Raw genomic sequence first — 15916 nt, forward strand, 5'->3', positions numbered from 1 at the left:
AGTAGGAAGAGCGTTTGGTCGCGGTCCCGATGGAGCTGATGGTCAGACAACACAGAGATTGCATATCAGTGATTTGGGGCAGGCCACCTCTTCCTAGTGGATAATGTTGATATATAAGTCATTTATGTCATACCTTTTAAAGACCAGAAATCTTACACGAAATTCAGTGTGTTGTTTAAGGAAAGTATACAAGCCTAGGGTTTGATTAAAATCCTTGACTATTTTTCTCTTTTTAAGACTTTAATGTTATTATTAATGTGCTTTATTGTGAAAAATTATTTGTTAGTAGATATTTAATCAAAAATAGTTTTTTCCATTAAGAACTCTGGGCATGTCTGAGTTGAAGGATACCCAGGGGTCCCCCATCCACTCAGAAGAGGAGGGGAGAGAGGAATTGGGGAAAGATTGGGTAGGAGTGACCGGGAGGGGAGCAATGAGCAGGACGTAATGTGAATAAGTAAAATAATTAGATTAAATTTAAAATAGGACTCTGGGCAAACCTAATCTTGTACTATTGCTGTTGTTGTTATTATTTTTATTGTTATAGGTATTGTTAGCAGACGAAAGGAATTCCCATACAGGATCCCATTAGATTTGGTCCCCAAGACCAACGTTGAAAGGATTTTGAGCATCAAAGGTAAGTTAATAAATCCAACTTCTGGGCCAGCTGTAGAGTGGCTGCCTAGCACGCAGGATGCCCTTGATACAGTGGTGCTTGCCCCAATCCCAGCCGTGGGAGACAGAAGCAGGGAGATCAGAAACGAAAGGTCAGCCACAGCTACATAGTGAGGTGAAGCCAGTCTGAGTAGCCCTGTCTGAAAAACAGATAAATAAATAGATTTTTAAAAAATTCTTTTTTCACTCTGTGCTTCAACCAAAATCAAACGTATTCGTGATTACTCTTTATTTCTCTTCATCTCCACACATGAACATGACAGAACTCTGTCTTCCATTTTCCTTGTCTTCAAACACTTGATTATGTTTCTAACTCCCTTCCTCTAATGTACTTGGAAATTACCCTATGAGGATAGGGTACCTCTTGTGAGCCCAGTGACATCTCTAGAATGGGGTACAGCTGTTTCACACTTCACTTCCAGTGGTCTCAGCAGTCAGTCCATTAAAGACTTTGCGACCTGCAAATGGCCTTGTGGTACCAGCTTTCCGTCCAAGCTTAAGTCCTGGAGTGGTCGGGCTTGCTTAGCCATTTGTGCAGCTATAATGAAACACCAGAGTCTGGGCAGTTTATAAAGAACAGGCTCCTATTCTGGAGTTTTTCAAGTCCAAGATCAAGGTAATAGAGAGGCTGGCAAAGGTTGTTCCTGTTTTTACAGCTGCTGCCTTGGTGGGTCACCCTCACATGGCTAAAGTGTAGAAGAGGAAAATGTCAAAGGGTAAATGGCTCTCCACACCCTCCCAAAAAGCTTGCCTTCTTACACCACCACCGGTGTGGGTTAGGCTGCAGCAGATGGAGGGTCAGAGGTATTCAAACCAGAGCAGGGATTCTCTGCCCTCCAGGGTGTTTGCCAGAGGGGCATCATTCTTTGCAGTGAAGTAACACATCACCAACAGGACAGAATGACCTGCCTGCATTTTATCTTGGAATCACAGAGTTTCAGACCTGGAAAGGGCCTTTTTGATCACGTGCGATCTTGACGTTAGACTTATAAGAAATTGGCTTGCCCAGGGTTGCACAGTGTCACTATAGATTGGAGGGCCAGTGCCTTTTCCATTCAGGCTTCTTTGCCCTACTTCACCTGAGGATTGGTCAGTGTGGGTTATGATGTCAGCACCTAACTATGCAGCCATTTGTCTACCACATTACCTTATCTGCCACCAAGACTTTATGCTGCTAATCAAATCCAGCTTGCTCCCCTGATTTCTGGGACACAGGTAAACTGCTTATGCTAAAAAGGGGAAGACAGGTTGGTCATCTCCTCTTCAGAATACACTGTTGGGAGCAGATAGCAGGTGGTTACGTCCACTTGGGTCTCTTTTTCTTTCAGGACTGCTTGTAGGGGAGTTCTTGTCCACGGTTCTGAGTAAGGAAGGCATCGACATCCTAACCCACCTCCCCAAGGGCAGTGCAGAGGCAGAGCTCATGAGCATAGCTCCAGTGTTCTATGTTTTCCACTACCTGGAAGCAGGAAACCATTGGAATATTTTCTATCCTGATACATTGAGTAAAAAACAGAGCCTGGAGAAAAAAATAAAACAAGGTAAAAAAAAAAACAATAATTATTTTATACATCATTTTACAGAATTCTAAGCAAATATCTTATTGAACATAATATTTAAATTGTTAAGAATTATACATATATGATTACTTATAAAGAATTTTAACAAGAAAGAAAAACCATGGCATGTTCTCTTTTTGAGGCATTTTGGCTTAACTTACCAAAATGCTTGGATACAAACCAAGACACCTGTCTCAGACTCTGCGGGGCTCTCCCATCCTCTCTGAATGGGAGCAGAATGTTCTATTTGATTCCCAGCTCAAGTAGTTCACACAGTTCCTGTGAGAAGCCCAGTGTTGGCCACACCACAGAGGGCTCACCAGGCCGATCCAGCATGCCCAGGAAGTGAAGGGCTGTGTTCTTCTGTTCTGGTTCCTCTCAGGGGTGGTGAGCGTCATGTCCTACAGAAACGCTGACTATTCCTACAGCATGTGGAAGGGGGCAAGCGCTAGTACCTGGTGAGTAATGGCTGTGTCTTATATTTTCATGCAGTAGTTGACCCATTCATTAGGAATAACAGCCACGGGATAGTAGAGATGGCCCAGTGGATAAAGGCACCTGCTGCCAAACCAGGCAGCCTGAACTCCATCACCAAGGCCCATATGGTCTAAGGAGAGAACTGACTTCCACAAATTATCCTCTTGTCACACATGCACACATTAGATAATGTGATTCAATTGATGAATTGAATGAATGAGTGAGTGAGTCAATGACTTCCATAGTGAAGCTCTCTACCATTTGTTCAGACTGACACCCCAGTCCTTCCACACACCTCTCTTGCTCTTACAACTACATCTGATCTAGGTACGGGGTGTGGATGCACCTTCAAATAGATTCTGGACTTGACTGCCTTTCCCCAGCTTCAGGGCACCACCCTGCCTGGAGCCAGTTTTCTCTGTTCTCGTTCTTCTGACTTCAGACTTGATCTCCTGCGTTGACACTGAGCACAGGAGCCCCAGCGGCCTCGGGGCCAGAGCCATTCAGATGCTTCTCTTCCCACCTAGGGTGAGAACCAATGGTTCCTAATTTTCCCCTCACTGTGCACCTTGCTCTGTGCTCCCCTGGAACCCTATGGTCCCTCAACACACCGATAGTATATGCTCCCCGACTCAGGGCCTCTGCACCAACTCCTCCCCGGGGGAAGGACTGGATGCCTTATTTCCTTCGGGACTTACTGAAAGTTACCCTCTTAAGGTGGCCTCTGCTGTCTCCTTCTGTATAAGACCACACCCCAGTGCACCCAGCGCGTCATGCTTCCTCTCTCTGTGTCCCCAAAGGATGTGTGCAGTGTGTGGGCAGCTTCATGAGCTCCTAGGACCTCGTATCCTCAATCAATTTCATTCAGCAAGAGATGCCTCTGTAACCCTTATAATTTAAGGAAAGACAGTTTAAATGAGGCGAATGTGTATACAGCAGTCTGTTTCACAACATGCTCTCCTGCTTTTACAGGATTCTTAACTTTATTTTATTGGGTTTTTTCCCCTCCTATTGAAAAGCATGGTGCTGCGTACTTACAACCCCAGCACCTGGGAAGAAGTCGGAGGTGGAGCATAAGTTCAAAGCTGGGCTGCATCCCAAGGCCATATCTGCAAAGAATGAGAGACTTAAAAAAAAAAAAAAAAAAGACTTGCTGTGTGCCAGTACTCCATAGGCCCTACTGCATAAAACATGCTTACAGTCTGCAATAATTTAGAATTTTTTGACAGAGTCTTTTTATGTAGACCTGGCTGGTCTGAAACTTAACTATTTAGTTTGGGCCTGGATTGCAGCCATCCTCCTGCCTCTACCTCCAGAGTGTTAGGACTGTGCATATGTACCACCATTCCCAGCAAGGTGTAGTAAGTGAATCATAGATGTTTCCGAAATTTTCATCTTTGGCTTCTTAGTCCTTGTAATCTCTCTTGAACAGTCTTATCATTGCCTAAGACCTCTATCACTTCTATGTAAATGACTCCTTAACCAATGTTTCTAATGAACTTCTCTTCTGGCCCCAGATCCACATTTCTGGGTGTCTAGATACAAAGAGTGCCAGATGCAACGCACCCCAAAAGCCATTGCTTTCTTTCTCAAACACACTTTCCCGTTCCTCACTGAACCCTCTGTCTTTCATTAAAACAGAATCCTAAGTTGGTTTTTGATAGCCTTCCTTTAGATCTGTGGCCAACCTCAGCTTACAGGGTATCTGGGGCTACACAGCAAGACCCTGCCTCAAAGTAAAACACAAAAACCACAAAGATGTCAACGGGGAAAGCCGCAAGGACAGGAGAATGTAACTATTATACTGGTGCTTTGGCACAGTGGAAGCTTGTGTGCTAGCAGCAATGCAGCTGTCACGGGTGAGCCGTTGGCATTCGTTGGCTGGATCTTGGAAGCAGTGATGCCTGTTGAGAGATGGAAGGGGACTCAGAGAGGAGAGAGTGGCGATGGTGGTGGTGGTGATGATGATGATGATAATGATGGTGATGAGGATGAACCATTCTTTTGTGCTTTGAGATTTTTGAAAAGTTTTGCTCCTGACATTTTTTTCTTTAAAATGCATTTTAAAAATACAATGTTAAAACAGGCTTGGTTTTTCTCAAGACAGGGTATCTCTATATAACCACTCTAGTTGTCCTGGAACTTGCTTGGTAGACCAGGCTGGCCTCGAACTCACAAGAGATCCCGCCTGCCTCTGCCTCCCATGTACTGGCGTGCATCACCACCACACCTGGCTAAAGCAACTTTTTTACATCAGGAGAAAGAAGAGTCAAAAAAACCAAAGGACATGAGAGGGCTTCCAAGAGTGGGCTCTTAGGCAGCTAGGGAGGTCAGGAGTTCTGTCCTTGGTGTTAGTCTGGTGTGGCTGTTGGAGAGTAGGAGCCACTTTCTAAGTAGGTGACCTCAGTAACACTCCCTTGTCAGGTGGGGGGTTCTGAGTGCACAGCAGAGCTTAACAGGAAGGGAGGCTGCAGAAAGAAGCCTGACCTCAGAGAGGCTCAGATGCCAGTGAGTTTCCTCCTGTCCATGTGCATCAGTAGTTTGACTCCAAACTGTTCGCTTCCCCTGGGACCTTTGACTGTAATATGGGTTTGTTTGTTTTTTACCAGAAATCAATTTTTAGCTTGAGTACTAACTTACAGTGTCATCAGCAAAGGTGTGCTGTTCATATTTGTTGACTGAATGTCTTGGAGATTTTTCAAATATCTTCCCTTGTCATCCTGTAAAATGATGACTTACTCTAGAGCCGTACATCTGAATAAAGTCTTCAAAGAAACTACTGTGTCACTAGAAAGCCCGGAGAGACTCGGTGTCATAAAGTCTGTGTGCGGTTTTGTCTTGAAGGCTGACGGCTTTTGCTCTGAGAGTGCTTGGACAGGTGGCCAAGTATGTAAAACAGGATGAGAACTCAATTTGTAACTCTTTGCTATGGCTGGTTGAGAAGTGTCAGCTGGAAAACGGCTCTTTCAAGGAAAATTCCCAATATCTACCAATAAAATTACAGGTGAGGAAATCCAATATGTAAATTAACATTAGTTTGATTTACAGTCTCTCATTTTATTCCCATCCTATTACAAGAGGTTAAGGAAGAGGGGGAAATATACAATTGTCCTAGCTCCACTGTGTTACATGATAAAATGCCCTGGCAAGAGCAAGTTCTGTGAGAAAGGTCTTACCTCACCTTACAGGTGCAGGCCACAGCCCACTGTACCCAGGTAGTCATGGCAGCAGGAACCAAGTTAGTCAGGCTATGAAGAAAGAATGAATGCAGGCTCCTAGGTACTCAGCTCACTGTATTCACTCTTCTGCAGTCCAGGACCCCCACCTAGGGAATGATGCTGCCCACAGAGGGCTTATCTTCTCACCAACAAAGATACCCACAGGCCAACCTGATCTAGACAATCACTTTCCAGGTGATTTTAGATGGGGTCAGGATGACAATTAGCATATAAACCAGTCATGAAGGGTTTTCAAATGTGTTATACTTGTTAGTGAAAGGGAGGCGCCTTCATTGACAGCTGAGAATCAAGCCTACATTGTCGCACACTTGTCACCTGGGAAATGTAGGAGAGGCAGAAACAGGACCCTGAGTCAACTGTATGTCTGAATCTTTCTTCAAAGTTAACTCATTTGTCCTTTTTACCAAAACTGTTTGTGTTTATGATATAAAACCTGTTTTAAAATGTATATTGTAAGCCGGGCGTGGTGGCGCACACCTTTAATCCCAACACTAGGGAGGCAGAGGCAGGCAGATTTCTGAGTTCAAGGCCAGCCTGGTCTACAAAGTAAGTTCCAGGACAGCCAGGGCTATACAGAGAAACCCTGTCTTGAAAAAACACACAAAAAAATGTATGCTGTGTGTGTCCCAAATCTTGCAATTATGAGCAGCACTGCAGTAAACATGGGAGTCTTTTTAGATCCTGATTCCCTCCCTGGATATATACCCTCCTGGAGTGGAGCTGGTATACCAGTGGGTTTGTTTTGAACTTTTTGGAGAACTCAGTACTGTTTTCTATATTTGGCTGTGCTAATTTCCCAGCAATGATGCACAGTGGTTCTCTTTCCTCCACACCCTTGGCAACATTCACATCTTATCTTTCTGCCATATCCATGGTAGCAGCGTGCATTGGTGACTCCTTGTGCTTCTAGTTTGAATTTCTCTGATGACTGGTAACATGAAATGTTTTTCATATACCTATTTGTGCCTGGAAATTTTAATTCCAGAGTGGAGGAGGAAGGAGAAATGGAAAGAGGAGAAAGGAGTAAGGGGAAGAGAGGGAGTAGAATTTATTCAAAGAACTACGGCTAAGAGAAGTAGACTGTGAGAGGCATAAGATAAGTCAGGAGAGGTAGAACAGCTCCAGTGGAGGTCTTGTAAGCCTGGCATTGGATCACCCTGAAAGTCCTACGTGGAGCCTCAGAGCAGATGTGGTATTTTAATAGGGTCTTTAAGGGCATGGGGTTGAATGAGATGGAGCTGACAGATGAGGATGGGGAGTCGAACTAAGGCAGGCATGACAGAGCTCCAGGGTTCTTGGGCAACAGTAGGCATCCAGCTTCAGGGCATGCTGTAGAAACATAAGAGATTTGAACCACATCATTCACTTCTTTTAAAACATCCTTTGTTCTAGGGTACTTTGCCTGCTGAAGCCCAAGAGAAAACTTTGTATCTTACAGCCTTTTCTGTGATTGGAATTAGAAAGGCAGTTGACATATGCCCCACCATGGTAAGTACTAGTTTGCCTTCCCTAGTCTGACTTAGCCTACCACAAACTTGGGGGCAGATAGGGCTCACCAGAGTACACTTCATTTCAAACTACTCTGCACATTATTGGGAATAGCCTTAAGACCAGAATCTAAAGGTTTCTAACTGGGATAGATTCTAGCACAAAGTGTGGCCTGTAGACTCATCATGAGTTGACAGAGCTGACACTGTAAGTCGGAGACCTCCCATGGCTCATTGTTACTGATCACTAAATTGTAAAACTGGGATAGTTATCTGGGACTGTGATGGGAGAATGATTCCGTGTGTAATAGCTCCCCTCGCTTTTTAAATTTTAAAATTTATCTTTGTGTGTGTGTGTGTGTGTGTGTGCCTGCTTATCCACCTTAGAGACCAGAAGGGGGCATCAGGTCCCTTGGAACTGGAGTTATAGGCAGCTGTGAGCCACCTGATATGGATGCTAGGAACCGAACTCGGGTCTCCTGCAAGAGCAGCCAGTTCTCTTAGCATGCTGAGCCATAATCTCTCCAGCCCCTGGGTTTCCACTCTCCTCTCTGATCTTGTCTCTGCTAAACCTTGCTGCTGCCTTCAGTAGTGCAGAGACTCCCTGGCATCCAATCAGTTTTATTTTTTGGGTCTCATTCTTTTGTTTGCTTGGAAGCTGGGGAAGTAAAGAGAAATCTTCCTCCTCGTACTATCATAGAAGCCTCCAGAGGCAGAAGATGGGCAATCAGTAAAGTGCCGGCCACTGAGGCTTGAGGATCTGAGCTCATATCCCCAGCATGAGCATAAAAAGTTAGGTAGACATGACCACCACACAACTACACCTATATTCCCAGCCCTGGGAAGGCAGAGACAGGAGGGTCCCTGAGACTTGCTAGGCAGCCATGGTAGTCTATCAGGAAGCGCCAAGTCCAGTGAGAGTCCGTGTGGGAAAGAACAAGGCTGTAATAGCTTCTGAAGGTTACTATAGATACCAGCCCTTTGGTGGAAAGCGCTAGAGACTAGCGCTAAAGTTAAGGACTCCTTGAAGTCAACCAGACATGTCCTGTAAATCATACTACACAACTGGGCTGAAATTTCAGTTCCCAATGGGATTTGCTGAATTTGAGCCACAAACACAAAAGCATTCTGCTTGGGTGGTCCCAGAAGCATTGGAGTTCACACTGAAAATAGTCAACAAGAACCTGGTTCCCAGCGGGTAGATGCTGGTTGACACTCACGCCCACAGGACGCACAGGTTGATCTAGGGGAGGAGCCAGGCAGGATGTTTGCTGGCTCTCCCTGCCCTTCATCCATAGCAGCTCTCTGGCACTCTCAGAACACGACAGGAACTCTCCCTGGGCATTCTGAGGGCCTGAGAGCTCCGGCAGCTCTGGTTGTTTTGCTGCTATGGTTTGGTTCTGTTTTGTTTGGATATAATCCTTTCTAACACAAGACTGTCTCAGCTCTGATATTACAGGATGAAAATCCTGTCTGTGCAGGTGCTTCTCCCCAGGGGCTGGGACAGTGATGAATCAGAAATTCAAGGGACAAACGTCTCACCAGAAACGGGAACTCAATGACAAAGCATAGGCCAAACTGGACACCCACGTGGTTTCTTCTGAGATAGCCTTTACCCCTTCTCTCTAAAGGGTCTGCTTTGTTGGTTGTATTCACAGGTCTCCAAGGTCTTCATGTCCCCCACATCGCCCACTCACCCACTTCCCAACCTTCCCTACTTCCCAACCCCTCCCACCTCACCTACTTCCCCCCCAGCCATATGCTAGCAACCTTAGAGTTGCTCTCATCCATTTGCAGGCTGATGCTGGGGAAGGAAAGGTAACTGTCTTCTGCTCTTGCTTCCAGAAAATCCACACAGCGCTAGATAAAGCCGACTCCTTCCTGCTTGAAAACACCCTGCCATCCAAGAGCACCTTCACACTGGCCATTGTAGCCTATGCTCTTTCCCTAGGAGACAGAACCCACCCAAGGTTTCGTCTAATTGTGTCAGCCCTGAAGAAGGAAGCTTTTGTTAAAGGTAGGACTCGCTCCACATAGTTTCTAAGCAGGTACTGAGTGAGCACCGAGGGTCTGCGCTTCTGGGAAGTGGTTGCAATGAAAGCAGAGGAAGATGGCATACTTGCCCACATGGAACTAACCATCACACCACAGGGTGATGAATCCTGTTACTCAAATCATTATTCACTCAGAAAATGTGTGTTCAATCATTCAACACAGAGGTAGTTAGCATCCTATGGCTTCTTCCTGTGTCTGGGCACTGTTCTACACTCAAGGGACAAATCAACAAATCTAACCAGAGCTGAATAAATATAAACAGGGTGTGGTAGTGTACTTCTGTAATTCCCAGCATCTGAGAAACTGAGGCAGGGGGATGGAGAGTTCCAGACAAGACAAAACGAGAAAAAACAAAACATCTAGGGCCAACAAGATGGCTCGTAAGTAAAGGGGCTTGCCGTTGCCCAGCCTGACAACCCAAATTCAATCACCAAGACTGGTGGGAGGGGAGAATCAGTTCCTGCGAGTGGTCCCCTGACTTCCACAAGCATGCCGTGCACAAATGCACCCACTCACATACACGTACAATAGATAACGTTTAGATTACGTAACTGGGTGTAAGCCACAAGAACAAGATAGAGCGGAGTGCCACTCAGTGTATTTAGAGAAATGTTCACCCATTGCACCACAGAGTATACTGACATGAACCTAAATACTGTAGCCATGGAGACCAAGGGGTACATAACACCACATGTGGCCTGCCGTTGGCCAAAATATCATTGTGCAGCATATAACTGTATTTGAATGTAAATATGAAAGGAGAGGAAGCAAGTGCCAAGGCTATAGAAAAGGCTGTTTCTGGTAGAGAAATAGCAAGTGCAAATGTCCTGGGGCCTGAGCATTCCTGGTGCTGCAGTAGCAGCATGGAGGCCAATGGGGTGCCAGTGAGAAGAGCAGGAAGTAAAAGCAGGGAAGGAGAGGTGAGGGAGCAGTGGAAGGCAGGCTGGGACGTTAGGGGTCAGTACAGGGTCTCCGGGATTATGCAAACAGTAATGCAATGGTTAAAGCGCCTGTCTTGGTGTTTGTTCTGTTGTTACAATGGAGTACCAGAGACAGGCAAAGGAAAGAGATTCCTTTTAACTAATGGCTCTGGGAGTCCAGGCACACACCCAGCATCATGAGGGCTTCTAAGCCCTCATGGTGGGAAGGCAAGTGGGAACTTTGGGGAGACAGAAGAGAGGACTGGACTAGAGTAACGAATCTCTACCCACCCCCACCCCCCAGAAAAGCATCCACCTATTTGTCCTCATGACACAGGCTCCTTCTATCCAACACTGGTTCAGTGAGACCAAACCAGCGTGAGCCACAGCAGTGTCCAGGCAATCAGATAAACTGAAGCTGAAACTGGCCTATGCTGCCTCCACTTCCCACAGCAGGCTCTAACTTAAGCCACTGAGACAAGACATGTGTGGCTTGACTTCGTCTCACTGGGAGACGGGAGTGACCGACCATCGGCATGGCTACAGTTCTGAGCCTGTCCCAATCTGAACTTTTTAAACATTAAGCAAGTTCTATACGAGGTTTATGACTGTCTACAAAATGTTACCTTTGTCATCATTTAAAAATGTCTAAGTTTGCCGGGCAGTGGTGGCCCACACCTTTAATCCCAGCACTCGGGAGGCAGAGGCAGGCGGATTTCTGAGTTCGAGGCCAGCCTGGTCTACAGAGTGAGTTCCAGGACAGCCAGGGATATACAGAGAAACCCTGTCTCGAAAAAGACCAAAAAAAAAAGCCTAAGTCTTAACACCTTGAAACCACTTCTTTAACGCTTCAGAAATAGCATAAAATGTCTTGGGTTTTGTAAGATTCATTATAAAACCATACACTTTAAAAGATGGGGGAGGGACTAAATAATTCAAATAATATTTAAAACCTAAATAAGCCTTTCATTTTAAGTATGGTAAATCTGAGTATGAACAAAAAAATCTTGTTCAGAATCATGTAAATCATATGATAATTAATTGTAAGAAGATACCTCAAAATTATATGTAAGTTAGGATCTATGTTGTAGGAAATGCTGCACACGGATGCTTTCTGTCAGGAAGAGAGAGAGCCTACCTGCCAATCTGGGTGTCACTTCATACACTCCAGGCTATGATCTTTTTCCTCCAAGGAGAAAGACATTATGTCAAGTCTGTTCTGCTGATGTGAAAAATGATAATCCTTCATCTATGGCTAGTGTTTGCTGGCCTATAAATTCTTTCCCCTGTGTATCTCGTGACTTTCACCAAATGTAAGTGAATATTATCTATGTACAGTATTAGGAGACTGGGTTTCACAGAACTAATAAACTTCGTGGGTTGATCAAGCCAGCTAATAGGAGAGAATAGAAGATAGAGCCAGATAGCTGCATCTGCTAAGTCCCAGCTGATCAGGCTTGCTGCTTCACTGTCAGACCGGATGTACTCCCTGGCATGTGTGGCCATCCTTCTACAATGGGGACCAAGGGCACTGTACTATGGGATCGCACTTTTTCTTGGCCATCTTGATGAAGTTCTTACAAAGAAGAGAACCTTCTAGAAGTGAGAGAGCAGTCACCATGTGCTAGGATTGCATCAAGGTCCCGATTTTTACTTTTACTGAGGAATGTCCTGTGTTGACCTCAGGTGATCCGCCCATTTACCGTTACTGGAGAGATACTCTCAAACGTCCAGACAGCTCTGTGCCTAGCAGCGGCACAGCAGGTATGGTTGAAACCACAGCCTATGCTTTGCTCGCCAGCCTGAAACTGAAGGATATGAATTATGTCAACCCAATCATCAAGTGGCTATCTGAAGAGCAGAGGTATGGAGGCGGCTTTTATTCCACCCAGGTAACATGTCCTTAGTGTGTCCTTAGCATGTTCTTAGTGTGTTCTTAGCCTGATCCATGTTCGTGTTTCCCACATACACCTTTTACACTCTGGGTTCTATGATTCTTTCTAACAAATGAGCTCCTGTAGGTACAATTTAAGTCTAGAATCATTGGACACTGGAAGTTATCTGTATTGGTAACTTCATTATTCAGGAGAGGACATGAGCCTAAGGAGGCTAATTCAAGGGTCCACATCAGGACCCATGAGTCCTGAGTCTATGCCCAGTGTGCTTCTTTCATTGTCTTTAAAAGACCATGGAATTGGTTATCAGCAATTACATCACATCTTGTTTAATGACTAGTGGCTGCCACGGGAACAAAGGCACTGATGATTCCTCTCCTGCACGACTATCACTATCGCTATCTACCATCAAATATGGTTTATGTTCTGACCACTGTTATGCATGTATTACATAACAATGTTTTGGTCAATAGCAGACCACAAGTATGATAACTTATAAAATTATAACAGAGCTAAAAAGTTCCTATTGCCTACGAGTAGATTTGTGGTTATCTTTATGTTGTATATAACACATTACATGTTTGTGCTGATGCTTAAGCTTGGTGTGAGCAAACTTACTGCCCTACCAATCACATACAGTGTAACACCTAAAACTACATACAGTGATGCTTGGTCATGGATGCTAGGCAACTACATCACAGGCCTGTGTGCTTATTTGGGATTTCTATGGATTAAACACAGGAGCTCTCAGCAACTAAGGACATGTTCTACATCCAAATGCATCCCATCCATATACCATAACGTGTCCTTATTGAGAATCTATTCGTTCTGCTTCTAAAAGAGAACCATATTAATACATGCATATTTCACAAAGAACATGCTCAGGTGTCATGTTCACTGTGTCTCTTGTTTGGGATTGACTTGTACTACCCGGGTTTGTGTGAGCACTCAGTGATGCTTACACAATTATGAAAATTGCCCAGCAATCCATTTTCAGAGCATGCTCTGTCTTGAAGTGGTTCATGACTGCATGCATCTGTGTTTAAAGTTGAGCTCCGATGTTTGCCCTCTAGATGTTTAGATAATGGTGGTGTGACTGTGTGAGACGTACAGGGGTTTCTCTAGATTAATTTGGTGAATGTTTGAAGGGTTTTATTGCAGAGACAGCCAGGCTTAGCAGAAAAATGTGCTCTATTGATTCGCATTGCTGCGAAAGACACAGGAGAAACCAGACATTTAGTATCTAGTCACAGTTACTCATATTATAGGATAAGATGAGGAAGATACATAATGATACAATTTGTTCAAGTATTCCTTCCTCAAACACTGTTTGAAGAGCAACCATGTGTCCCTTCTAAATGCAATGCAGTGTCCATGACTGAACACTGTCTCAGTCATGGCTGTAGTGGGACAACACAGCTGAGTAATTTATAATTAATAAACGAGTATTAGCTCATGTTTCTCAAGGATGGAAAGACCAAGATTGAGGAACCATAATTGGCAAAATTATCTTTGCTGTGTCATTCCAGGAAGAACAAAGAGAAGAAGAAAGAGGAGAAAGAAGAACAGAGAGGGAGAAGGGAGAAGGGGGGGAGAGGAGAAGGAAGAGACAGAGTCACTCTTTTATTAAGGATAATGACATTTACCTACTTGTGAGGGTGGTGCCACCATGACCTGCAGTCCTCCTGTTAGACACCCCGCCCCAACATTGCCACTTTGAACATTAAGTTTTCAACACATCAAACACAGTCAACTACCGCACACACCAAGGAGGACATAGACCTGTGTGCTTCATGGATCTTATATTATAGAGAGGAAGACAGCAATAACTATAAACGACAGTATTCTAAATTGAGGGGCAGGAAATGAACATTAATACGATCAGGAAGGGAGAGTTGGGCCTCACTATTGGGGTGGTTAGGCTGAGGCTACCAGGCCAGGAAGAGAAATTCCTACAGAACCAGAGGCAATTTTCAGAGTGACTTGCTTGAGGGCATGTGTACTGAGTACATAGCAAACCCAGACCTGAGGCCATATTTCCTTCCTGTTTCTGCTGAAAGCAATGTCCTTCCTTAGACCTCCCCCAACAGCCCCTCAACCTGCTTCACCTGGTCAGCTAGAGTTTCATCTCTAGACAGTGCTGCCTACCATCTCCCAAGAAGGAAATTTATAGAGCTGGGTGCACATAAGTGTTTAGGAGCCTGAAGTAAAAGCATTTCAAGTTTAAGTCTATGTATCAGAATCCCATTCTCAAAAAGAAGATGGGTCTGTTTGTAAGCTGAGCATGAATAAAGAAACTAAATGTGCTTTTGTGCCTTGTGGATTCTTGCTAGGATACGATTAATGCCATCGAGGGCCTGACAGAATATTCACTCCTGTTAAAACAAATTCATTTGGATATGGACATCAATGTCGCCTACAAACACAAAGGTGACATCCACAAGTATAAGGTGACAGAGAAGCATTTCCTGGGGAGGCCAGTGGAGGTAAATGACGACATTTTCATAATATTTTGCAATCAGATGAGATGTTTAAGTCATCCCTTCCATTCTTACTGTATGTGTGCTTTTATTCGCTGCTTAAACAAGTGTTGAGTACCTCCTGACTCCTAATTAGGGATCCTATTATATCATCATCATTGCTGATTCAAGAAGAAAATACAAAGAACTCAAGTCCTGAGGAGGGACAGTCATTTAAATAAGCAAGAGTTCTGAAACACTTCTGTGGAAGTGCAGAGGGGGCCTCCTGATCCAGGCTGACATGTTCTGTATAGGGAAGGGTTTACTGTGTCCATGTGTATAGGCTCTGTCTGGAAGAATCAGAAAGGGGTAGTCAGATAAAGAGCAATCGTCATATGTAACAGCACATGCAAAAGCACCATTGAAGAGACATGAAACATGTCTGAGCACCTGCTGCTGCTGGTCCTTTTTACCCTTGCTTGATCTGGCACACAGACTGTGGCTGGTGTGCACTGTGGCTCTGGATCTCTGGACTCCTTGCTCCATATCTTTCCAAAGCTAGATTAGTTTTTAAAGGAAAAATTCTAATGTGTTATGAAAATTTCCCAAAGACAAGGATACATTAGGCAAAGTATATTCTATATTAGTATTGTTGAGAGTCTTCAGTCAACAGTCTAATGCATGTTTTTCTAGTTACCATGTGTGAATTTAGTGCATTTAATATATAGGCAAATGGAAATAGCCCTCACTAACTACATGCCCTACAGATCCATGCTTGTCAGAGTAAATAGATATGAGAAATAAAACTTAAGCAAAAATCATAAATCAGTGGCTCATAGCAAAATAATAATATAATAATATTATACAATAATAAGGACACAGCCATAGACAAAAATCTAAGCCAGTAATTAATGATCCAAACATTTCAAATACAGATCTGATTTCTGATTTCTTTTGAAAAAAAATCAGTTCTGGCAACAGGGCTCTAGACATTAGGCCTGGCCTTCCTTTTCTTTTAAATAATTTATTTAGTTTTATTTCATGTGCATTCGTGTTTTGCCTGCATGTATAGTTGTGTGGGGGTGTTGGATCCCCTGAAACTGGAGTTATGGGCAGTTATGAGCTGCCACGTGGGTCCTGGGAATTGAGC

At 44.2% G+C, this 15916-nt stretch overlaps 1 protein-coding gene across 1 annotated transcript in view; it reads left to right on the forward strand.

Moving 5' to 3' along the window:
• LOC110285518 (complement C5) overlaps window positions 1–15916 on the forward strand; it is a 77094-nt gene that overhangs the window by 44839 nt on the left and 16339 nt on the right. Inside the window, exons 23-30 of the mRNA XM_021151753.2 lie at window positions 548–637; window positions 2004–2216; window positions 2617–2692; window positions 5556–5715; window positions 7343–7438; window positions 9283–9454; window positions 12099–12304; window positions 14641–14793. Of these exons, the coding sequence (XP_021007412.1) occupies window positions 548–637; window positions 2004–2216; window positions 2617–2692; window positions 5556–5715; window positions 7343–7438; window positions 9283–9454; window positions 12099–12304; window positions 14641–14793 (1166 nt within the window). The remainder of the gene's footprint in view (window positions 1–547; window positions 638–2003; window positions 2217–2616; window positions 2693–5555; window positions 5716–7342; window positions 7439–9282; window positions 9455–12098; window positions 12305–14640; window positions 14794–15916) is intronic.

Source organism: Mus caroli, unplaced genomic scaffold, assembly GCF_978045245.1.
Source record: "Mus caroli unplaced genomic scaffold, Mus_caroli_1 scaffold_2, whole genome shotgun sequence".
NCBI lineage: Eukaryota > Metazoa > Chordata > Mammalia > Rodentia > Muridae > Mus > Mus caroli.